This window comes from Harpia harpyja, chromosome 8, assembly GCF_026419915.1.
Source record: "Harpia harpyja isolate bHarHar1 chromosome 8, bHarHar1 primary haplotype, whole genome shotgun sequence".
NCBI lineage: Eukaryota > Metazoa > Chordata > Aves > Accipitriformes > Accipitridae > Harpia > Harpia harpyja.
In genome coordinates this window covers 45,768,181-45,793,037 of record NC_068947.1, presented here as the reverse complement: position 1 = coordinate 45,793,037, position 24,857 = coordinate 45,768,181, and the positions used below count along the sequence as shown (strand labels likewise).

At 40.5% G+C, this 24,857-nt stretch overlaps 2 protein-coding genes across 4 annotated transcripts in view; one reads left to right on the top strand and one right to left on the bottom strand.

The window, feature by feature from the left end:
• Nucleotides 1-459: 459 nt before the first annotated feature.
• On the bottom strand, nt 460-9,613 carry BLZF1 (basic leucine zipper nuclear factor 1). Its single transcript, XM_052794519.1, has 7 exons — nt 9,449-9,613; nt 7,826-7,882; nt 6,243-6,682; nt 5,391-5,590; nt 3,686-3,814; nt 2,859-3,078; nt 460-1,921 (listed from the first exon to the last, which is right to left on the bottom strand). The coding sequence occupies exons 2-7, from the start codon at nt 7,842-7,844 to the stop codon at nt 1,736-1,738; spliced, it is 1,194 nt and encodes a 397-aa protein (XP_052650479.1). The 5' UTR covers nt 7,845-7,882; nt 9,449-9,613; the 3' UTR covers nt 460-1,735.
• Nucleotides 9,614-9,719: 106 nt separating this feature from the next.
• The window catches only part of NME7 (NME/NM23 family member 7), a 92,547-nt gene continuing 77,409 nt past the window's right edge, over nt 9,720-24,857 (top strand). The window contains exon 1 of one of the 3 annotated variants that reach the window (XM_052794139.1): nt 9,720-9,826. In XM_052794139.1, coding sequence (XP_052650099.1) covers nt 9,824-9,826 — 3 coding nt within the window. In that variant the 5' untranslated portion in view covers nt 9,720-9,823. Of the gene's footprint in view, nt 9,827-10,047; nt 10,189-10,243; nt 10,542-24,857 lie in introns of those variants that run through there. The other 2 variants (XM_052794140.1, XM_052794141.1) reach the window with 2 other exon arrangements.

Below are 24,857 nucleotides of genomic sequence, written 5' to 3'. Positions count from 1 at the left end.
AAGTACTGTTACAGACAGAAGTGGAGTAGATGCAAAGCCAATTTGCCATTAGTATTTTTCTCTTACCCTTTTGAAGACAGTTACAGGCATATTAAGAGGGTACTGGTGTTTGACCAGAGGGTGCTGTGTTGCAGCTTTTGCCAGCATAGATAAAGGGCATGGACATAAAATGAGAATTTCACATGCTAATGAGAAACATGAGTAACAGGTACCTTCCTCTACCTTCCCCTGACACCAAGGGCAAGAAGTGCTTCTTGTGTCTAGCAAGCAAACGGGGAAAATTTGCAAAGGTTCATGCCCTCTCTCTAACTGTACTAAGCTACAAAATAAGTGCTGCTTGGTTCACTACCTCAGACCAGTAGAGTGAAGGGTTTTACAGTTCCAATGTCATACAGTTCCTTTTATGCTGCAGAGAAAACAAGGTCAGAAATACAGCAATATTAAATCCAAAACTGCAACTTGAAAGGAAGCAAAGAAAGTTTATTGTAGCTTTCTTCATGCAAACCAAAGCAGGGCCAGCAACAGCAAGAACTTGTAACTCACATACTCTGATCATGGTATAAGATCCAAAGAAAAACTGGGTAACAGCAACCATTTCAGAAATACTTTCCCCAAACTAGACACTTACATATGATAAATTTCAGAGCGAAACTAAGAAATTAAAATGTACATTTGCATCCTCCTACCTTTCCTCTTTACATTTGCAACTTAAATAGGCTTCTTTGGATTTAGCAGATTATCTGCTAAAAGTTCTCTTCGAACCTACATCAAGATTATAAAACCATACAAGTAAAAAAATATATTTTTTTTTTACCAGTATCTGTGCAAACTTAGTGCTTATCTTCAGCTTCCCATAACACCCAGGAAGACCTTGGGCAAGGACTGAGTTCTAATGCTAGGTCAGGTTTGAACACTATGTACTAACGGAGGTATATCAGTCTGTCTTTGCTGAGGATCAGCTATGCAGCAGCTTCACTCTAGAAGCTGAAATAGATGGAAAAGCCATTATTTTAGCTTTATGGAAAGACAAGAATAATCTCACCCCACACGGTTTTCCAGAATCCATTTAAACCCAGTTACTATTTATATATTATAGCTAGAGTTCATTCAAGCTCTTTCCCCTTCTTGCCAGGAAAGCTGCAACACTGCCTATGCTCTTACTTTTAGAACTTACAGCTATGAGGAATCATTGCACATGTTCCTTTTATTACTAAATTTAAAAGGCTGAACATAGAGTTGGGGACAGTTCATCACCTTGGCTAAGATTAAAAAAAAAAAAAAAATAAAAAAAATTAAAAAGCATGGAGCTGACCATTTTCCATTGCCTTTTTTTTTTTTAATAAATATAACCTATCAGCAATTCATTTACTTTGGTATAGTTACACTTTTGTCTCCTTCTAACGAGAAGTTCATTGAAATTTGCTAATGAGACTGTAAGCCTTAAACAGTCAAGAGCATCTCTATGCTCTACAAATTGGACCAGCATAACATTTTTGGTCTTGCCTTTGAGGAAGAAAATAAGTAGCTTTCCAGACTGAAAAGTAGTAGAAGTATCCCAGAATCTAAGGAAATCCTGTCAGTCCCTAACTTCAAGAAGTAGAGAAGCAGAAGCTGCATAATTTCCAATGTTAAACCCACCCATTATGGAAAGAAATAGGAAAAAGGGAAGTCTGCTGAACATCAACTAGTGTAATTCTTCAGAACGAGCGCATGTGCAGTTGCCCTGGCTGTGGTTTTAAAGGGCTATCAGCTCTCCTTGACAGTGATTGCAACAATTGAAAGTTACATCTTCGTATCTTGTATATGGGTGAAAACGTCCAATATTCTTCTTTGTGGAAAGGAAAGAGGATGGAGAAGTCTCAGAAAAAGAAACGTCTGTTGATGTTTCTGTACATGCAGCTGGATCCAGTACACGTAACACCTAAAGGATGGAAAAATTGAGACTGAAAATATATCTATTAAGTTTCATGGGTTTTATCCTTCTCTAACAGCTAGGAAGGAATTCTGCTCAAAAGCAATTTTTCAGGTTTTTTCCAAGTTGAAAACTAAACATCCATCTATCCAGACCCTCAATACAAAGACATTAAGTACTGTTCATAAATTAGTAACGTCCATCAGAAATCCAAGGTATGATGTTATTGAGAATAAAAAAACCTCTAATCTTTTTAGCAGAGTTGAGCAAAACCAGGCAAGAACACCACAGATCACCAGGCACTGTAAGCCTCCTGCTGCTCAACTATTACTCAATTGCTTCCAGACTAAACTGTTGGCCTAGTTTGCTATTTAAACATCAAGCTTCCTGCACCGGAACCTTATCTTTAAAGACAATCATATAGCTTCTCTCTGTGTTTCCACCAACTTTCAACAGAACTAATTTTTAGGGCAACAGAAACTACTGCTGAAGTGTTAGAACTTATTCCTACCTGAATTTCTTCTCCCACTCAGTTTTTAAACTCAACAAAGTATTTTCAATTGGCTTCCTCCTGACACACTAACTCTAAACAATTTTCGACCCAGTCATTTGTGGTGCTAGGGACAGAGAAGGAAACAGTAGGTATCATCATATTATTTATGTTGTTCTGCTTATTCTTCCAAGTTGGTTTGGTTTTTGGAGGTTTTGGGGTTGGGTTTTTTGAGTGTGGGGTTTTTTGTTTGGGGTTGGTGTGTTGTGGTTTTGTGGGTTTTTTGGGGTTTTTTTTTTTTTTTGATGAGGGAAACAGACAGCTCTATTCAGCATGTTTCCCATGTATATAGTTTTTAAAAAAGGCAAGCTATTAAGCAGTTAACACAAAGCAAGGTGTTTTTTTCTGGAAAGAAGACTCCATGCTGACAGATTGAGATGTATGAAGAGTTCTTACCATTTCAGCCATTTTCTCAGCAGGGGTATTGCAAAACTCCACAGCTGTTGAAGTCTTTTTCGGACTGTTAGTGCCAACATTTCCAAGAAGATGTGAGCTTACAGCTTTGGCTAGCTTACAATTTACAGCTGCTAGCTCTGTTGTAGTGTAAGGTTGGGCACTAGGATAGTACGTCTGTTGTCTCCCCCATTGAAGAGAAACCATCAGCTCCTCCAGCAGCCTGTGCAGAAAGGAAAAAAGCACTATTAGTGGTATTGTACTCCATACTATCTGCACACAGCACACTTCAGAGGAACCATCCCTTCCCAAGACTTACTGCACAAGCTAAATGTTAACCAAAAAAATGAAAAAAAAAAAAAAAAAAAAAAAGAAAAGGTGTTTAAAAAAAGGAGGCAAACAGGCTGTTCTCCAAGGCAAAGCCTCACCAACATAGTACTTTAATACTGGTAAATCTTATTTGACATCTGGCAGGATAAGCACTAAAAAGTCAGTGCAGGTAGAAGAATCTGTATGTTTTGCAAGGAGACAGAGGAGACTTGAAGTCAAGACAGTAAGTGATTAAACAGAGAAAGCCTGAGGATATGAGGGATGTCAGTTCTACAGTGTATTACCCTGAAGACCTCACACCTCCAAGGAATGAAGAAAGAATTAATGCTACTTTGGCTTTCCACTCTGAGACTGAAAAGTGACCATACTATCCATCAGCATAATTGATTTTTATTTAATATCACTGTAACAGGGGAGTCACTTGATTCTTCTCTGGCCTAGAATAAACTGACACAAATGAAGTTTGCACAGAGGTAGTCTGGATTAGAAAAAAATCATACTTCTGTGTTTCAATCATCTCTTGACGGAACTGATCGCGTTCATTCAGCAAGTCCTGGATTGCACTTTGTGCATCCCTGGTTTGACGCTGAAGAACTGCTCTGGTATTGGTTAGCTCATCAGCCATAACCCTGCAAAAGAAATCTCCGATCAGTAGTGTAAGTGGGCAGTCTGAAAGTCACCTTCATTCTGCTACAGACAGTAATTTGTCAGGATTAAGCTGCTGTTCTCGCTCCCCTCCCCCATATAGAGCCTATATTAATCTAATTACAAAGGACGGGTATTAAGCATAATTTCTGTTCAACTACAGTCAACACAAGTGCAAGATTATATTTTGACTCACTGAGTTTAAACAATCTTACGTCACTTAATACAAATCTAGTAACAGACGTTTCAAAATACCTTGGGTAAGTGAACATGGTGGACAAGGATCCTGAGAGATAAAAAGCTAAATACATTTTGTTTCACTAACAAGGTTCTCACAAGTATGCTGTAATCACATCATCTTTTCATATTCATCTCTAAAGATGACAGCTATGGCTATAGACTGCATTCATTTACCTCTTTACCTTTCCTGGGGCAGTAACGAGACATTACATGCACCAGATATGAGCACTTAAGAGCTACAAACGAGACAACTGTTGCCACATTTTGCTATGCCATGAGGCTTGGCACTGACCCCTCAAGCAGGTATTTCATATCCCTCCGATACTGCAAATGCGAAAACCAGAAGGACACTTAAACAACAACCAGTTAGAAATCTGAGATCACAATGAACCAGAACGTTACAATATCGAAGGGTGTTACTCCAAACACATCACCAGGGACTCACATCCCTGATCTCAGAACTATTAATGCTGAAGAAACAAGTTAAGTTAGGATAGTAACTCTTGCCTAGCTAGGACTAACACAAGTACTTAACATTCACTCAATATGCTGAAACTTCTTAAGACCAACAAATTAAAGGGAGGAGACTGTACTCTATTACCATTTTCTTCAAGCAGTAAGGTCTTTTGTAATATGCATTAAGCATCATAATTAAAATTTAGTCAGTTATATCTGAGTACAGTAGAAGATTAAAAACCCTGTAACACTATTTACAGATCCGGTAAGACAACTACACTTAGGAAGTTAAAAGTCTAATCCATTGTCAAATGAGATTTTGACATTCAGAGCAGCTTTTATGGTTACAGAAGTTAACAGCAGGGTTCTTAGCAGTAACACAACCAGTGTTTAATGAAGAGGTCCCCCTGCTCTTTCTTCCATGCTGAGCTGCTCTTCCCAATAGATCCCTGAATAAGCAGAGTTCTTAACCAAATCAACTTCTTCACGAACTGGTGATTGTTATCATACTGGGGGGGGTGGGGATGAAAATCAAGACAGCTGTCCTGGAAGACATTTTTAAACCCTAAACTGCACACAGTCTATCAGAATTAAGAATTTCCCTTGCTGTGTTGACAAGAACGGTAGTTAAGATTTTAGGAGGTTTAGGACCCACTGTATTACCTTTGAAAAGCAGTACTCAGATTTACAAGGAGCTTACTTTCTTTGTACCTCTTCTGTATACTCAGATTTCATAGTAGGTGTCAGTATAGCTGTTGTGGCCGTCCTCTGCGTATATAAGCACGTTGCCAGGCATTGCAATGGGTGTACATAATAAAAGACTGAAGCAGAACGCTGTTGTAACAGTTTTGTAAGAGGCCATACCTGCTTGCTAGGAATTTGCTTCGCCACACATCACATTGTATAGACATGCGCTCCAATTGTTCAGACAACTGAGACATATTCCGGCCCAGGACTTCATTTTCTAGGATTAGCTGATTTTTCTCACGAGCCATCCGTTCAAAGTGATACTGCAGATCATCCCCAACAGAAGCAACAAGTAATTTCTTCAGCTCCCGATTCACCTAGAATTAGACCAGACTGTCTTGTAGTTATCAATATAGAATGAAACACCTCCTACTTCCAGAATGCAGGGCAAGTTATTGCAAATTGCTAACAATAAATTTTCTTTCTCTTTCCAGAATGGGACACATCCAATGCAGAGTATATTAAGCCTCATAATCTACTCCAGTGAGCATAAACATTTTGACTAATGCACATTTAACACATTCTTGTTTAAATTCTAACAGAGGCCTAAAAGGAGGAACAAAAGCCTGCTATAGGAAACAAAGAAAGTTTCAGTAGTATTCAAGTCCTGAATCAGTAAGATAACAGAGGATTAGACAAGACATCCACAGATTATATTATGTAGAAAATTATAGTCACCCCTTCTATGACATAACATTTTTCACTTAGCAGTTGAGTTGAGAAGCAAAATCTTTCCTCATGAAAGATCCATTTCCCTGCAGCCCTCTAATGTGTTTCTCCCAGATTCAAGCCTTTGATTCTTTCATCTGTTGTCAGAGAAGCAGCACTGGATTACTTGGATGTACTCCTACTCTGTATCTTAGCTGATAAGTTCAAAAGGGAAACTATTTGTTTCAAGGCTAGGGTGTCATAGCTTATACAAACCAAAGCAGCTCAGCTGTGTGAGAGAAAATACCTTTCATTGCCTACCTCTGTCTGTATACGCAGCTGATTAGAGAGACCTTCTTTGTCCTGTAACAACCGCTTTTCTGAATTCTTCAGCTTTTCGATTGCATTTTTCAGCTCTATCTGTTCTTTCTTGGGATCTGTGGCTCCATCTGACTGATGGAACGTGTCTCCTTTATGTCCCACTGACTTAGCTACCTTACCATTTTTAGCTGGAACAACATGGGTGATAGCTGCTTTGGGGATTAATATACGAATAGCTTCAATCTCCACTGCTTTATCAGCATGTACTTTCCCTAGCTGCAGAACTCCAGGACTCAGGGAAGAGACTGTCTTTTTATGTGGGCTGTGGTGGATGTGATGGTTTGCAGTGTTGGCTCCAGAGATTCCTTCCACAGATTCAGCTGTCTGCTCTGTTTCCATGCCATCTCCAGGTCCTCGGATGGGTGATGAGGCATCGTCAACTAAAATTTAGAATTAGCAGAGGGAAACTTTACTACCTTTCACTTTGCTATAGTCTCATTGTAACTCTTCACTTAATTTCTGTACTTGAAAGTTACAGATTTCAATTGCACACTGCATGTGTAAAATAGTCCTTTGCAGCAGCAAATATCAAGCACAAGTTAGAAAAGTCCTTACTCAAGTGTGTATTGCTCATTAATACTAATAGTACAAGACACAAACATTGATCTGTATTGTATTAATCTTCATTTCCTGCTGCCATACAAGATTAAATGCAGACACAAAAGAGAGCTAGTACGGAGAAAATTCTTGACAATATTACTCATAGGCTGAAAGCAAAACCAGGTTTTGGGAGCTGACAGAATCAGAGTGGTCTCATTTTAAAAGCAAGAAGTAAATGAAAAGCAGTTATTAGCTACATTGCTACTAACACCTTAAGAAGTTTAGCAGGCTTTTAAGTACTATCTACCATGTGTTTTAGTTGTCCAAGTGAAGGTTTAAAAGCCAACAAGCCAGTTCTGATTCATTTCGAATCAATAGACCCCAGTATTCCCAGTAATGCTGCATTCTGCTCTGAATTCCCCAATATGCATGACAATGTTTACTAAAATTCATTTTATTTAAGTTCACTAAGTTTTCAGCTGAATGAAATATTATTGTAGTAAAGTTTCCTCACAATGGGTGAAAGCAAGAAAGTTTCTTAGAACATAGCTACACATACTGCTTTTTTCCTCATACCGCAGGCAGTAATGTGAGCCTGCGTCCTCTATCAAAATAATGAATTTCAAAAATGGTGTAGTAACACCATTATATTGCCCTACTTTCAAGCTGGCTGAATCAGTACCAACAGGTTCCAAATACTAGAGGAGGACTGACAGACAAGCATACAGACAGATGACAGTACCAGTGACAAACTTGTTTTTCAATACAAAGCTGGATTAGAAAACTACATTCAATTAGCTGTTCCATCCAGGCAGCTCTGGTTTTCATTGCAATAATGAAGTCACGTAACTACTTCCTAATAGCTACATAAAAGGAATAAGTTTAAATGAATGGAGCCTGGCATACAGTGTACCTCTGGTCTTTAGAATTCAAGTTAAGGTACTTTTAATCCAGTCTGCTTAGATATCATGTGAACCACCTACCTTTTTCTATAGATGTCATTTTCTCTTTCGCAGTCAGCTCTTCCTAACTACTTAAGTCTGAAGAGGAAAAGAGGAGGGGAAAAAAACCAAATCTTTAGCAAGGTAACAGTGATAGTTAATCTTGGATTACCCTGTTTTCTAGTAAAACCTCTAAACTCCAATTCATTAGCACACTGAAAAAAAAAAAAAAATCACATCAAAACAAAGGAAACAAACCCAAAATTATAAAAATGACACCAGGACCCAAAGAGTTAAAAGGAGAAGGCCTATGAGACTTCTGGCACTTGTTTCTTTTTTTACTAAGAGCTGGACTTCAACTCCTATCTCTAGCTCCTCATCCAGTTCCAGTTTCCATTCCTCAAATTTCTCTTTCCAGTCTCCCTCCTTTTTTCAGTGAGCCCTCATCTGACCCTTTAAAACTCTGTAACACTCCCAGAGTACAACTGCATGACTGTGCAGAGATAACCTAAGCATCACAGAACCACAAGAAAGGGAAATCGCACATCACGCTTAAAGCAGACCAAGAGGTGAGGAGGAAACGATGGCAATTTTTTACGACTTTTTTTAACAGAGCCAATTCCCAGCCAAAGCAGGAGTCAGTGCCCCGAGCGGCTGCACGTGCTTAGTTTAAGCCAACTGTAAAGCTTTACCCCCAGTTCGGCCCAAACTGCCATCTCGGCCATTTTCTCCCTTACCCACGAACTCTGTTGACCGTTGCCTCCTCTACCCACAGGTCCACCCACTCCCAACTTCCCAGGCCACTTGCCTCCCTTTTCTAGGATCTGTCACTAACTACATTAGTTTGAGATTGCTATATCCTGTTGGGGGTTTTTTTCGCTTTACTTCTCCCTGTTATTCAAGGGAGATCTCCCAAAGCCCTTGCTTTCTTTCATTATACCACTAACTGAAAAGCTTAACTACAACTTTTTTGACTTTCACTGCTACAGCTCTCTGCCCTGAAAAGATAGTGGTAGCAGTGAACACACTACTGCCAGCTTTCCAGATTCATGATTTGTTTTGTGAGAGGTAGGTTTATCTTTTGTCATGACTAGAAGACAAAAGAAATGACTTTCCCTCCCTGAGTTTTCTCAAACTACAGATACAGGAACATCCCGCTATCTGTTGCTTCTACAGCTGGAGTTATGTTTTTCCTCTTTTAAGACCATGATGTGCTAATCACCACTAATGTTCATTCATTTTTGGTTGAGGATCTCTACTCATTGGCAGAGAACAAGGAGGACGAAGATGTAGCTGCCCAGATAGAGGCAAGAAAGCTCAATAAAAAACCGATTATGAGCATTTGGTCTTATCTGCTTCACCTGAGACCACCTGCTGATGATCCTGTTCCTTCACTGTTCGTGTTATAATACTGTTCTCTCCTGTTACTTTCAAAGTCTCACCGTAAGCCTCTGCACCCCCCCCTCCCTTTTATTACATCCCTACAGGCAAAACTCCTTCACCGGTTGAATCGTTAACCACTACGCCCCTCGGCTAACGTCGCGCCCTGTAGAACCCCCCACGCGACAAACCACGCAAGGAAATCCTCTGTTAACACGGCTGAGCCGCGACCCACGAGGGCCTCGGAAAACCACGGCCCACCCAGCCCCCGCCGCCCCCTCTCACCTCAGCCCCGCGGCCTGCCGGTAAGCCAGAGCCGGACGTTACCCACCGCTCCGGAAAAGGGGTTTCTCACCCCACGACAGTACCGGCCGACACGGGCCGAGTCCTGCGCCGGGGGCCCAGCCCCTGCCGCTCCCGAGCTCCAGCCCCGCTGCCGCCCCGACCCCCTCCCCGGTCCCCACAGACGCCGCCACCGCCCCCAACTTCCGCTTCCTGCGACGGGCGGAGCGCGCCGGGCTGTTGACGTGTCCCCTTCACCCAATCGCTGGGCCGCGCACGGGGGCGGGGCTTCGGTTGCTAGGGCGTGGCTTCGCGCGGCGTCACGTCGCGCTCGCGGCAGCAGGGTGAGGCGGGACGCCCGTCGCCGTCGCCATCGCCATGGTGAGCGCCGCCGGGGCGGGAAGGGAGGAGTGGGGGAGTGGGTGTCGGGACGAGCGGGGCCGGGGGCCAGCGGCGGCAGCTCCGCGCCGTCATGCCGGTCCCCTTCCGCAGGGCGAAGCTCAGTCCCGCGGCAGGTGGTGCCGAGGTGCCGGAATAACGGCCGCGGGGCCCGCCCAGGGCTCCCCTCAGGGCTCCCCTCAGGGCTCCCCGGCGCGCAGGCGGCGTGAGCGGGGCGGGGAGGTGCCGCCGCTGTCCCCCGCTCGCCGGGCCGGCCGACCCGGCGGGCGCCGGTGAGGTTTGTCCTGGCTGGAAGTTTGCCCTGGCCCTGCCTCGCTCTTTTCTGAGGGATCTTGCGAGGCGCGGTGAGTGGGTAATTTTAAAGTGCTTTTAGGCCTCGTCGATGCCCAACTGGAAAGCCGTTTGCGCGTCCGAGCCGCCCTGAATTAGGAACAAGCTAGTTCGGAAACTCATGAGGGACCCAGTGGGAAGGCAGCTGGTGAATTTTAAGGCAATATGTTTCAGGTGCAACAGTCTATTCTTGAACCAGATCTGTTTAGTAATGCAAGGAAGATGACAGGATGTCATCACTAATGAAAACTAACACAACTGACATGAGTCCCCTTTGCCGAAGATGGTATGCAAAAACCAGTGTTTCAAAGCTGATTAAAACCCAACAACTTCGAATTTTATACTCAAATACATATGCAAGATACATGTAAGAGCCTGGTGGATGCACCTGGTAGCGTGCGCAGCTTTAAATACCTGCTGCAAGCAGCTCAGATTTGCCCCAGCTCCTCTGGCCTGTGTAGTGGCTTTGTTTGCACCTTGCTTTTGGAACACAAACTCAAGATCAGCATTTGCCACTTAAGTAGGAATGCCGCGGTTCGTTTTCAAATACAGGGGTTCCAGGTCTTTTGTTTAATCCAGGCAAAATTGTAATTTTCAATTCCCATGTTGAATTTACTCAGTCGGCAGAAGTTCTGCTTTGTGACTTCACACAGATGTCACTTAGGTAAAATGTTCACTTAGTTGTAGTTGACTGTCACTATGAGTGTAATGTGTTTCTAACCTCCCTTTATTTCCGAGGTGACACCAAGTTAACTGATTCATTAAAGCGGTGTCAAATCTTACAGCAACCTCTGACAAAATGTTTCACGGTGAATTTGTTTAATTTGTTTTGAAAAGCCTTCAGTGATAGGAACTGCATGATCTGTTGACGTAATTCCATTACATGATGACTTTTATAGTTCACTGAGTTTTTTTCCTAATATATTCCATGCTGCAAATTATGCCAGTGATTACTTGTTCTGTCCTTGGTGGGTATAAAGATATTCCATTTTTGTCTTTTACATGGAGAACAACTTGAATATTATAACTTCGCCCTTTCCTCTTTACACATTATCCTCTGCTAAATAAATTTTGTTCTTTATTATTTTCCTACTGGTCTTGTGTTTTTAAACTTTAGATTTTTTTTCCACTGTCTGCAGTTTTCTCTAAATGTGGTCTTTAATCTGTACATTGTTTGCTGTGTGTTTCACTGCTGCTGAACAGAGCGAAATACTTGTTTCTCATGTCTTAGATCTTCATAGTGCCAAGTTTGCCATCCTTTTTTTCCTAGCTGTACCTCATTGCACTCCCACTCTCTAAATGCAACCCACTGTAACTTTTTTCCCCGTGTTTTTGTTGTCTGGCTGGTTTTTCCCCTTGTATTTCAATTTGTTTTCTTGATCATCATTGTAGTACTTTGTGTCTGTCTATAGAATTTTCAGATCATCGTTTTGAGTTCTGCTTCTGTTTACTAAACTGCTTGCAATCTTTCCCACCTTAGTTATCAGCCCAGATTCTGAAAGTGCAGTTTCTCTGTTTCATTGTCAGTGTAATAATGAAAATATGAAATAAAGCTAGGTGAATGGCAGATCATTGTGGAACCTCATTTGACTCCCAGTTTGCAAGAGAAGTATTCCTAATTACTTCTTCATATAGTAGTCATAACTGCTCTTCAGTTTAGGCCATAAGTCCCTACTCAGCTTGTCAGACTCTCAGGTGACTTAGATTAAAAGCCCAATCAAAGCTAAGTTGGTCACATCTGTGGCTTCTCTGATGCTCACTGTGTCAGAAAAAGATTTGTTCTTGACAAATTCACATTATCTGCTTTTTATTATCATATTGTCTTCTTAGATGCTCAACAACTGAATGCATAATAATTTGTTCCATTATCTTCCCAAAGACTGCAGTTAGGTTGACTGTCTCTGTTGCACTTCTGCAGTGCCCTGGGACCTCTCTCTCTTTTGGTTTTCTCTGGCCTTTCAAGTGTTACAGAGACCTGCTTGTTTCTTTTATGCTTGCAAAGCCACCAGTTTTCCCACTCAGGTACCCTTCCTCCTGCCAGTTTCCTAAAATACAGTAAGAATAATTTGGTAGCTGGAAGATGATGGGAAAAGATGTTTTTGGGGAACGTGTGCTGCCGAATTAGGTATGGACACAGCATCCTGGGAAAGAGATAAGTTATGTGGCTGTTGGACACCACAACTGTACACGCCTGATCCATCTCAAACATTTTCAAAACATCTTTTCTCAGGAATAATGAATCAAAAAATAAAAGACTCCTTATTGATCTATAAGCTGGATTTTAGCCTCGGGAACCTAATTATATTCTGAAAGTAATGAATTTTCTGCTGGAAAGCTTGGCAAACCTTTAGTATTGTGTTGCTTCCAGTCAGTTGTATAGATTGACCACAGAAAGAAAAATGTAATAACTTCTAGTGGAATCAGTTTGGAGTGTATTTGTGTTAGACTCTATACTTCAGTCATATGAAAGCAGCACACTGGAAGTAGTTGTGTGTATTGTAAAACTGGGCACATAACTATAGTGGAAGCTAAGGTAAGGGGAGAAATGTTCCAACATATCCTGCAGTTATTTGTCTTTCTGTGACAGCACTTTGGCTTAAAGGTCTGCTAATCATCAGAAAACAGTTTTATTGTCATTAGATGACAGTATTTCAAATCAGCTCGAATGCATTCTGGCATCTTGATTGTACCGGTGTGACACATGGCTGCCGTGGACAGTGAGCAGCAAATTCCCAAAGGGAAACTTGCTTATCTCCATCTGAGATGTGCTGTCTCTCTTGGCAGTTGGAATGCATTATTCTTTAATGGTGCCTTTCATGTAATTACATGCAGAGACATATTAGACCATCATCTTAACAACATTAGTTTCTTTTTACTGAGTTTGGTGCACTCTGACACTTGAAAGTGTTCCAGATACAGGAGTACAGCATTTGCCAGAGAACAGTGGCCTCTGTAAGAAAGCAGCATGTCACACAGATACAGAGAGCCTTGTTGCACTTGGAGAAGCTGTACATAGGTGCAGTTAGATGATTTCCTTTCCCTCCACTCTTTAAAACAATTATTCTTACTCCTGCACATCTGACAACTCCAGCCTACATTACAAAGACTCTTTGAAGAACAGGATAGACAAATACTGTTTCCATCTTGCCCATAGAGAAATTAAGGCACATAAAAGCCAGGTGTCTTGTCTAATATGATGCCATCTGGATTTGATTTTGTGGATGTAGAAGCACATGGTTAGTGGAATTTGAGTGTCCAACTACCTTAGTTCTTTTTGCAAAGTTTGGGGAAAATATATATGAAGTAGACTCTCCTCGGGTAGATTGCCAGAGCTTGCAGTCTTGTAATTTTGACCACAATCTTGAATGTATCTGGAAATGAGCAGTTTAGCTCACTTCAACAGAAAATTTTACAACTTGTATGTTATATGTTTATCGTTGTTATTATTATCATCAGTTCATTGGTAAAACCCCCAGTTTAGAGAATATCAACATAGAAATCCTCAGTTTATACAGGGAAGAAAAATGAGTAATTTTTTAAAATGCTTTGATTCATCAATGGAAAAGAGTTATTTCATGTTTTGGAAACTGGATCTTAGAAAATAGGAAGCAAATCAGCCATTTCTAGAACTTGACAACAGTGAGTTCTGGGTTCCTCTTGGTCCAGCATATCAAGGTGTGATCAGGTTTTTAGCTGAAGACTTTATAAAGGCAATACAGCTCATGGGGCAGCTGTGGAATATACATTGGTTTACAGGAGTTTAATTTGGGAACCAGTAATCTTAACCATACTGGAGTAGCTGGTAAAATGGGATAACTTTGGTGAAGAGCTGTCATTCAGAGCTGATCATATAAACAGACAAAACTCTTTCCTGCTAACAGACTTCCTTGAACAAGTGCACATTTATAAAATAACTTTTCTTTTCATAATTTTCAACTTATGTACTTTTTGTTGCAAAATAGTTGCCATTTAAAACAACAAAAAAAGGTGTTTTTAACTCTTCCAGGAAAAAGATGCAAAATCTCCCCCAAAGACACTTCCCTAATTCTTGAGAAGATTTGCTTCTTTGGTCTTAAAACAAGACTCAGTTTCAGTAGAGCGCCAGCTGATGATTATGGGGTTTGTTTTTTTTTTTCCAGCTGTAAAGTGGCCTGACCCTTTGAGTTGTAAGCTTGCATGACAGAATCAACCACAAAGACAAGTTTCCTTACTTAATGGCTAACTGTCATTTGCAGCATTTCATCATAGGGAAAAATAAAACATTGTATGCAGAGTGAAGAAAAAAATAAGCAGAATGCTATCAGGTAGCCTTTAAATGCTTATTGCATGGTGAGTCTTCCTATGACCATCAAAAATATGACATGGTTTCTTCCTGAACTAGTGTTTCCAAATACTGCTAATTTACTTCTTGAGCAGATAGGCTATGTACATTTCAGAAGATGTAGCTGATAAAGTAACAGAATCTTTGGCCCTCTGTCAGCCAAATTAAAACTGCTAAGAAATATAACTTTCCTTTGTTCCAGGAGCTCGTTTTGGGTTTGATGCTGCCATCTTTATGACATTATGTGCTATATAAAATACCACCCTACAAATATAAAGTTGACAGGTTCAGAATCCATGGGATAAATTGCCTCCTACTCTAGCCAAGTCTTGGCTTTGGCTTGCAGAAATTGCCATCTCTCTAAAAGTAATTTTAGATGCATTGATGGCTGTTCTGATGGAGTGGCTTAAATAGTTGACAGTTATGATAGTCAAAGTTATCTAGCATTACCTAATGATAAATTCAATATTAATCTCCCTTTATCACCCAGAGTTGTCTCTCCGGATCCTTCAGGTTGTAGGTGCAGTTCTTAATGACTTTGACATATCTGTTCTAATTGTATGTTGTGGGGTTTTTTTATATTGTCAAAACCTGAAGGAATTCAGGAATTACTCAGTGAACCATTGCCAAGAATAAAGAAAAGTTACAAATTTTCCTTTCATTTGGCAATAAAAAATAATAGGATTTGACGACAGAGCCAGTGGTTATTTAGAGAATTGTTCCAGGCAGATTTGATGTGGATAAAATTTATACTTAAGAATGTTGCATCAGAGCTCTTAATTATTTGAAAGCACATCTAGACCTTTGTTAATATATGAGCCCAACAGATCTGTGTAGGTTCTGGAGAAGCTTGGAAGGATGGACATTACCTTTGGGCAAGGAGATGCCAAGCTATAATAAGAATCATAGAATCATCATTTAGGTTGGAAGGGACCTCCAACCTGCTCAAAACAGGTTTAACCAGACCATGCTGCTTGGGGCTGCATCCAGGCGAATCCTGAACATCTCCAAAGATGGAGAATACACACCTCCTCTGGGCAGCCTGTGCCAGTGTTTGACCAGCCCCTTGGTAAATTTTTTTTCCCTAATATGTAACTGGAAAGTCCCATGTTTCAATTTGTGTTCTTTGCATTTTTTGCCATCACTATGCTCCTTCGAGAAGAGTCTATCTCTGTCTTTTTGGTGTCTTTCAGTTAGGTAGTTGCAGACAGCAGTAAGGTCACCCTCAGCCTTCTTTTCTCCAAGCTGAGTAGGCTCAGTTCTCCCAGCCTCATCTTCTGTGCCGTGTTCTCCAGCCCCTGACTGTCTTGGTGGCCAGTGGCTAAACACTTAAACTTGAACCTTTTTCTGTTTGATAGTGTGTGTTTCATTTAAGCCAAGGGAATAGTGTGCCTCTGAAAAGTGTTTTTGGCTGCTCAGCTGAGCATTTTAGTGTCAGTTTCTAAAATATTATGGTGCTCTAGTATATCCAGGTGGGATACTCTGTTAATCATTAACTGGCTGGTGAGAAACAGTCGTAGAAGGGAACACCTATTGGCATGAGTCTGAAGAGGGCTTTTTCCATGAACATTGACCTTTAACTATAATTGTGGCTACCAGGAATAATCACCAAAAGAACTATTTCCTGGAAGTCAGCACTGTGCTTGGTCTAATCTTACCAAACTATTTTGTGTTCACTTGTGTCTTTAGACGATGGAAACCAGAGGCACTGGTGCCTAAGCAACATGCCAAGGTTAGTCAGTAGTGTTTTGAGGGTGGAACCCAGTAGTTCTCTCCCAGCCAACAAAATGGAAAGAAAAAACAGCATAAGGTTTGATAAAGGGAGTAAATTTTGTGTAGCTAGGCTTTGGAACACAGCGCCGCAGCTTAATACTAGGAATGAGAGCTTAGCAAGTATTTGCACGTGTAACGAGAATATCCCCCGATCAGATGAGCACATAAAAAAGGTGGAAATTCTTTTTCTCTCTCACTAATGCCTAATAGAGAAGTATGTTTCCAGTATGAGGTAAACTCTCTGAAGTGGCCCTTGCAAGTTGTCCTGGAGTGGACAGCTGTGATGCTCATTTAAAACATGTGGCATTGGCATTTTTGGAGGCTGGGTGCTGAAGAAGGCCACGTGCCCATGTGTCAGGAGTTTTCCTATGTGAAAGGACTTTATCACCCAGTCTGTGGTGATCTGTGCTTTATAATTTAGTCATTTCTACCCCCTCTTACAAGGTTACTAATTTTGAGGCGTAGTGCACTAGGAAGAGATAGCAAACAGAGACGGCTTCTTACTGATCCTCTCAGAAGTTCATTCTCGAGGTTTAAATAAGGTGCTCAACCTGTCTTTGAGCACCAGAGGGTGCTCCTGCATTTGCAAAGAAGTGGATCTCTCTGGCGATGTATTCCAGAGAGCCTGTTGCATGTTCTTTGTTTGCATGGGATTTTTCAATAATTTTAACTACCTTAATTATTAAAAAAAAAAAAAAATCACACTTTTTCTGCAGAATATTCTGACACACTTGGAAGGAGAGCCACATATAAGAGAGGCCTACACATGGGAAGGGGGGAGATGTGGGCATGCATGCCTGGGGTTGTGTACCTGTTCTTCCACATGAACACATGCACATTTAAGTATGATCCCTCACTAAACTTAGTATGCCTCCTATTTTTATCCTTTCTATGTATTCTTTCTATTACTGTAGTGTCTAGGAGCAGGACTGTATTATGCTATATATTTTCTAGTTACATAAGAGCAATGCTGTCCTCGCCCTCTCTGATGTTCTCTGGTGTGGTACACTTTTTGATAACTGAACCATGGCCTTTAAGTCTGAACATTCCCAAATCACTGCGGAGGAGGAGGGGAAATGTGGTCTGGATCCAGTCCTTGCAGCTACTGACATTCTGGACTAGCAGTGGTTCCTGGTGGCAACTACAGAGGCAATGGGCTGGGCAGCATTAGCAGCCCTTTCTAACTTCTTCCACAGATATCTGGTTCCTATGCTGCAATGAAGGGTCTGCAGAAGCAGGAAATGAGGATGAACTAACTGAGCTGCCTCTGCCATGTTTTTGGCAAAACCAAGGGGGATTTACAATGCCTAAATATTATGGATATTTTAGCTGTTAAATCTTGCTATCCTTCCGTAAAAGGAATGATGATGATTGTTGCCATTTTACAAATGGATAACATGGGAAATATAGCCTCCTTTTAAAAAAAAAGTGCTGAACATCAAATGCAGTAATGCAGGAGGCAGCTGTGAAGGTGGAACTAAGCAACTTGACCAAAACTGTGTGTGGGATTGGAATGTCTTAGTCACTGTCTGCATCCAGCAGAGACCTTTGCATCTGTGGGGAATAACAGTCTGCTCAAAACTGTGATGACAAAAGTCCTATGCTCTGGGAGAGAAATAAATCTTTGAATTGTAGAACAAATCTTCATAAGATGAACCTGTAAAAGACCATTAAGATCGGCGGAGTTTAAGAACATGATTGTACTTACCTACTTTGCTTCGTCTACCCCACAGAAGTTTTTAATTTTTGACAACTTTACTAATGGGAAGTTGCTGAACAGCTTTTATCATGAGAACTTCTGTTCACATGTAACTTGTCATTAGTCTGACTTCAGAATAAAGGTTATATGACTACGACATCTGTGCTAGCTGAAATCTGGATTTAGTCCAACTACCTTACAATTAATATTTGACACAATCTGAGAAAAAACAGTATTTTAATGTCAACATTTGGTTAAACAGTAGTGCAGACAAAATGCTTGCTTTAAGTGACCACAGTAGTGAATAAGAAACTTGTCAGCAGAGTTGTTTGTCTACTTCATAGGATCATAAATTGTTACTTGACTGTTACAAGCTCTGACTGTTCAAGGCAGATGCAGCATGTGTGGTCTTTAGAGCATTCACACAGAATCCTGGGTGCTAACGCTCACAGTATCGGCTGGCTGAAGGACCCTCTCTCCCTTAGGTGTGATTCCAAGGCAACCAACTGGTTCTCGTTAAAAATGCTTTTCAAAAGATTATTATGAGCCGAGATAATCTCAAGATGCTGTAGGCATTACACTACTTTGAAGTGCTGTTGACAGCTTTGGTTCAGGATTTGTAGGTGTTTCCTTTCAAACCTCTACTTCCAGCTGCTCGTAGCTTTCTGAAATTTTAACCATTCTGCTTGAAATTTTCCAGACAGATTCTACTGGAGGTTGAAAATTTAATGGCAGACTTGAATAAGAATGCATGGGGAAAAAAAATGAAAACATTTCAGAATCCTAATTAAAAAAATTAATAAATTCAGTGTTCCTCTGAAGAGCTTTAGCTCTGAAAAGATTGGAAATTGAAAGCTGAAAATTTGCCAGAGGAATGGTCTCTGTAAAAGAAGACTACCTTTGAGTATTGCTATCAACTTTAATGTTGGGCCAAGTTAAAAATGTTTTTCTTGTAAGTACAATATAGGTTGGATCTTGTAATGGGAAGTGCACAGGTACGTATACATGCACAAGCTCATTGTGTGTGTATCCCTGTTCCCCTTTCTGGGATCACATGCAGACACTAACCTTATAGTTCAGACACCAGCATTCAGCAGCTGACCATGGCCCCGTTAGTTCTGCCACTACTGACTGATTAGGTGCAAATAAACTTTATGCTCAAATGTAATTATATGAGATGACTTATGTTACAAATGTTGTTCTGAGTCAGGGAACAGCTCTGCTTTCGCTAAAATCACTGTCAGACTCTTCTTGAGTTAGTGGAGGCAGATAGGCATATGCAGAGCACTACTGACTACTCTTAGAGGAATTACGTGTGATCATGTAGTTAAGAGTACAATAATATAACTTAGATCTGCAGCTTTATAAACATGCATTAAATGGGGACATATTCCCCTAAAGACAAGGTTTAGCTGGTCTTCTAAAGGTATACCTGTCTTCACAGAGCAGTGAATAGCAGTATGGCATCCTTCATGTGTTTTAGAGAAATTGTGTTCCACAATTACAAAAATAACATGAATCCTGTAACAAAGTACTTAACTATAACATGTAATTGCAGAGAATTGGAGTTAATGGTTGAGGATTTGAATTCTTGATTCTCTTATATGAGAGACCGGGAAAAAAAAGAATAGGTTACACTAATCATGCCTACGCGCTTCATAGGAAGCTTACAGAATTTACATAATCTAGTAGTAAAAGATTTCTTGCTTAGTAAATTGACAGAACGGCAAGATAATTTTGCTGGTGTGAGGTGGGATTGCAGATTCCTAAATCTGAGAAGAAAATCTGGGGCCTTCAGCCTTTTAGAGCTGTGTTCATCACAACCCCTGTGCATATGGGGATGATTTACTGAACTGAGATCCCAGTCGAAGAGGAAGACTCACTTGGTTAGTGCTGCAGAGGCAGAAGTATCCCCATGTTACTTGGCAACAGATGGTCCAGGCAGCAATAGCCATATGAACATATATAGTCCAAGAGGCATCTGAGAAGCCTAGGTACCAGTAATATCGGGAGTCAGATAACCATGGATCTAAAGGATGTAGCACCTATTTGCAGGAAGGTAAATGTAAATGCAGTCGAGTATTTTGACTCACTTAATAGATTTCCAAAGATGATTAAGAATTTTAATAATTTAACCAATACTTAATTAGTTTAAAATAGTTGTCTAGAATTTGTATGAAATTTTCAATAGGCAGGATTGCTTTCTACAAGGGAAGGATGAAAAGAGACACAGTTACAAAATTCACCAGTGAGCTTCTGAATATGAGGTTTAGATTGAGAATCGTCTGTAGTCAAGACTTTGTCATGGAAATTGCAGTTGCCCCATGTTTCTTCATTTGAAAGGTAATCTTTTGATTTTACTTTTTGACTAAAGACAAGCCTGTTGAGAAAGTGGTGGGATGTCCAGCAGCAGCGAGGGGGCTGCAAAATTGGAGTTCCAAAAATTATACCAGCTCATGTGTCAGAAACATGAATAGAAGAGGAGGAGGAAAATGAGCTTTAAGAGACAGACCTAATTGAGTGCTCTGTCTTCACAGTGTTGTGGATTTAAGTTTTGCCTGGAAAATATCCTGTATTACAGGAACTGTGAAGGTAGAAGATGGGTTGAATAACACAATAAGTGTGCGCTTCTGAGGATTCATTTCAGGATTTAAGATGCATTACAATGCTGAAAATGAGAGCACTTTCTGCCACTCAGAATGTTATTTGTTAAATACCACCAGTATGTGTGAAGTCTCTTGTTTCTGTCTTGCAAAATTGTCACTAACATTTAATAGCTTAGCTACTCCTGTGCTTCTTTTCCTTTCCCTTTTCTTTCACAAATGGAGATTCTTCTTTTAAAGAATAATTGATGATGGAAAATTACTTGTAGTGTGCAAATATAATTTTTCATACAGCTTCTTTCGGCCTGTTTGCCTCAGAAAACCAAAGTTTGTGTGATCACAGTCTGTTGGTGTGTATCTGACCACTAAGTTTTCCCCCTGGGAAGTTTGAAATTTATTGGCAGATTTCAGTCAGATTTGGCAGAGGGATAATGATGTTCCTCCAGGTTTTACAAGAATGGGGAGGAAGAAGAAACCCTTTAAGACATCTTTAAAGAAAGAGTTCAGTGTGAGTTCAACCCTAGTTAGACATCAGAGAATCCAGGTGGGTATGAGCCTTTATTAAATGCCTGAGCTGAAGAGAGGCTGTGGTCGAAACAGTCAGGGATGAGAAACATGAGTATAGAGAACGAGGCCTCATTGTTTCTTGTGCTTGCAGAAGCACTTGTCATTCAGTAATGACAAGTAGTCCCAAATAAAGGCAGAGAATAGTGGTTTGGAAGTTTATTTGCTTAAGATTGTTGCCTATTGTAAACATACTGTCCTTTTTGTTCTGTCAGGCTGAAGGGCATACAGTGTGTGGAAACTACAAATATAGACATGTTTGATGAAAAAGCAAGTGCTTTGCACTGTGATGAAGTGACACCATCCATTTTGCTGACCGTTCCTTTGCTCTCTGAGACGCATCTCACTGTAGCAGTCCAGGCATAAATTGTGCAAGAGGAAGTTAAGCTGTCTGTTTTGTATAAGCTAGAATTGCTTTACAGGTTTTATAATACAAGCATTGCTTCTATTTACTGGTGCCCAGAGTGGCCAGCCCTCCCAGAATAAGGATTTTGTTACAGCTGGAGAAAAGGACACACAAAAAGTTAAGTTGACTTGTCTGAGATTGCACAGAAGTCCATGAAGAACTTGACATGTCCCATTTGATGTCTTGACTTTTTATGTAACATTTTTGTAGAGATTCCAATTGTTTTAAATGTTTTTTAAGCTTTTCCTTTTTCAGCTTTATAGATTTATCTGCAGGGGACTGTCACATTTAAGATGTCCTTACATAAAAGAAAAGCACTCCTAACCCACTGGTTGAGACCATCTTTAAAGCTAATTGAAGTTACGTTTTTTGTCTGGTGTTCTGAATTCGCGAGCACTCGGTGCTACTTGGAAAGCTGGGCATACTGCCGGGCCTGCAGGGCCCTAGACAGATGCACCTAAAAGCATTCAGGTGAAAATAAAGCAAAGCTAGACGGATGTTAGAATGGGAGAACAGGAAAGCTAGTAAGTGAACCATTTAAAGCAATCAAAGTATTTCTGGGGCTCTTAAGAAAGCCGGTGGTACTGTGACAACGCTTGTATCTGTGGCCTGCTAGGGGGAGTATAAGACTGTGAGTAGCTGCCTTTGAGGAAGGTGGAGATAGATTTGGCTGAAATTCATGACTCTTGCTCCTCAGACTAGGAGTTCATCAGTGACTTTCTCTTCATTTGTGCTGAAGTCCTCTTCAGGACTAGGAAGTAGAGTTAAATCTGAAGTGGTGATTGGTCTGGAAGATGAGTGATTGGTGATTTATGAGCTTTGAGGAACTGTTTCAAATAATTCATAACAGGACGTAGATACCTGCTGTTAGAGGTTGATCATACATCTACAACAATAACTTCTGGACCTGCTTCTGAGAATAACGTTCTTGATGAAGGCAGCTGGTCATGTTCTCCACTTCAGCCCACTGTCTGAAGAGCATGAGGCCAATGTCTGTCTAAGGAATGCACCAACACATACAGCAATAGTTATTTTTTTGTAGAACCTACAAGGAGAAAGATACCTATTGACCGGCCATTTCAACAAATTATATTTTTTGCCAAAGAGAGTGGTTGGCAAACTTGCATACATTTGTGATTTTTTTTCTCTTTTTTTTCTAAGAGCATAAGATAAGTACATGTTAATGCATAAGCAAACTACCTGATGTTGGAGTCAGTCAGCCTCATGATACCTTCACCTGGAAAGTTTTAAAATAATTTGTGTCCTTGTCCTTTGATACCATCTCATTTTTTATAAAAATATTCTTGTTCTTCCAAAGTATTTTTGAGTGCCACCAACCTGGTTTGGGGGGGGGGGGCAGGTTGTGAAAGAAATGTTTCTCTTAAAATTATTGCCAGATTTTTAGGAAGTTTCAGGGCAATCTTTCCAGAAATTTTGTTTGTGTGTGTGTATTAGGAGAAATACCCATTCAATGGGAGAATAGTTCCTATCTGCTGGTCCATCCTGTTCCCAGTACTTTTCATAGAAGCAGCTTGATTCTTAAGATCAGTGCTTGCCTGCAGGTTTTCCCTGTAGGTTTTCCCTGTGACAGCACAGAGTTTTACAAAATATAGAATACAGATATCAAGATGGATCCTTTTGCCTCTGGTTCAGCCTTTACTGAGGTTTGCGCAGTCTTTTTGTTCCTTCACTGGGAGTTGATTCAGGTCCTTTGATTCTTTTTCTCTCTGGTCTGATTTCAGAGTCACTGAGTCACGGAGAAAATTGAAGGAGCAGCAGACATGAAGCTGCCCACTTAAAATGTAGCAATACTCTTTGTGACTCCACAACTTGTAAATACACAGGCAACAGCCTGTGCGCATGTTGAAGTTCCTGATAGCGTGTATAAGCCTCATAGAGACCAGATTGCTAATAGCATGTAAAGACGCACTTTCTAGATACCTCGGGGCTTTTCTAATTTTAAAAAATATTTTGATACCACTTCATGTGAAGTTTTGAATAGTAAGCTGAAAGGGTTATGATACGTTGCAGGCTGATAACTAGTTTAAGCAAGGTAGTTGTTTCCAGTCAATTACAGATTGCAGAGATTACAGCTCAAAAGCATGGAGTGACAAACTGGCAGAAAAATACTAACTTCAAGCTTACAAATGGGACAGAATTATCTGTATAATGGAAAAAAGAAAGTCATACGAAAGGCAGGATCTTAGTAAAACTATGTTGCCCATATAATAGTGGGCGGAATCATCTAAATTGCCCTTCCATTAGACTGTGATAAGTCTGAGAATGCATATGAGCAGCAGAAAAAAAAATCCATAGCTCCTGATTCCCTGTGTACTCCATTGTAGGAGAAACTCTAGGATGAAATTTCAAGTTTACTATAGTAAAATAAGTGTGGCAGTCAAGAGGCATCTTGAAGCTGGGAAAACCAAATCCAGATTATGTTCTGCATGGTTCAGACCAGGGGGATAAAATTGTTTCTCCACCTTCCCATGCAAGTTCCTTAGTCCCTGAGCTGCTGTTCTACCACTGTTATTTCTCATTAAAACCTTTGGAAGTTCTGCTTTTGTTTTACTGCAGAACAGAGACCCTTTGGAAATCTCAGAGGTTTACAGGACAAGAGATCATTTCCTGTCCAGCTTGCTAAGCATTCTGCTTTCTGGTTATGAGCTTCCTTGGCAGCTATGTTGCAAACAAACTGCTTCCCTCCGCAGCAGAGGTTTTTGTGAGCACAGTTCTTTAGTAAATGCTTGGATTTAGGTTCTAGAACTTAGTCCCATGCTAGCTAAGAATGACTGCTTCCCCCATCACTTTCAGAACTAAGTACAAAATTTAATTTTTTTAATTCAGCTGTACTTCCATAAATGTTTCTTGTGCACAGAGCCATCCTACAGCATATTCACACATACTAAGATAAACAAAAAAGCGTAAGCTAGCAAAACCTACACATACATCCAAATGTTTTTCCGTGCAGCTTGTAAAAGGAGGAAGAAAGAAAAAGATTATTCTTTCCATATTCACAGTAGGTGAACTCTTGACATCACTGATTTCAGTGGCCCTAGATTTTACCATGGAAAGGGACTGTAAAAATTGAGCTAAAGACAGCTACTCTGAAAGTATCAGTATGTAAATATAAAGTGCCAGTCACTGCTGGGTTTTTTAATGCTGGTAATTCTTCCACTGATATGAAAAGTTATGAAAAATTATTTCTCCCCCATTAGGTATTGCTTGGTTAATTGTGTAGTCATGAGAGCAGAGAGTGTGTTTTTAATGAGGGTACAGTACAGAAATGAATGGAAACTAATGTTTCAAAGCAAGAA

Coding starts and splice junctions, on each gene's coding strand:
- BLZF1 (XM_052794519.1), bottom strand. Junction 3,079..3,685: donor GAGATGATTGAAACACAGAA/GTATGATTTTTT, acceptor CTTTCTGCACAG/GCTGCTGGAGGAGCTGATGG. Junction 1,922..2,858: donor CTGAGAAAATGGCTGAAATG/GTAAGAACTCTT, acceptor TCCATCCTTTAG/GTGTTACGTGTACTGGATCC.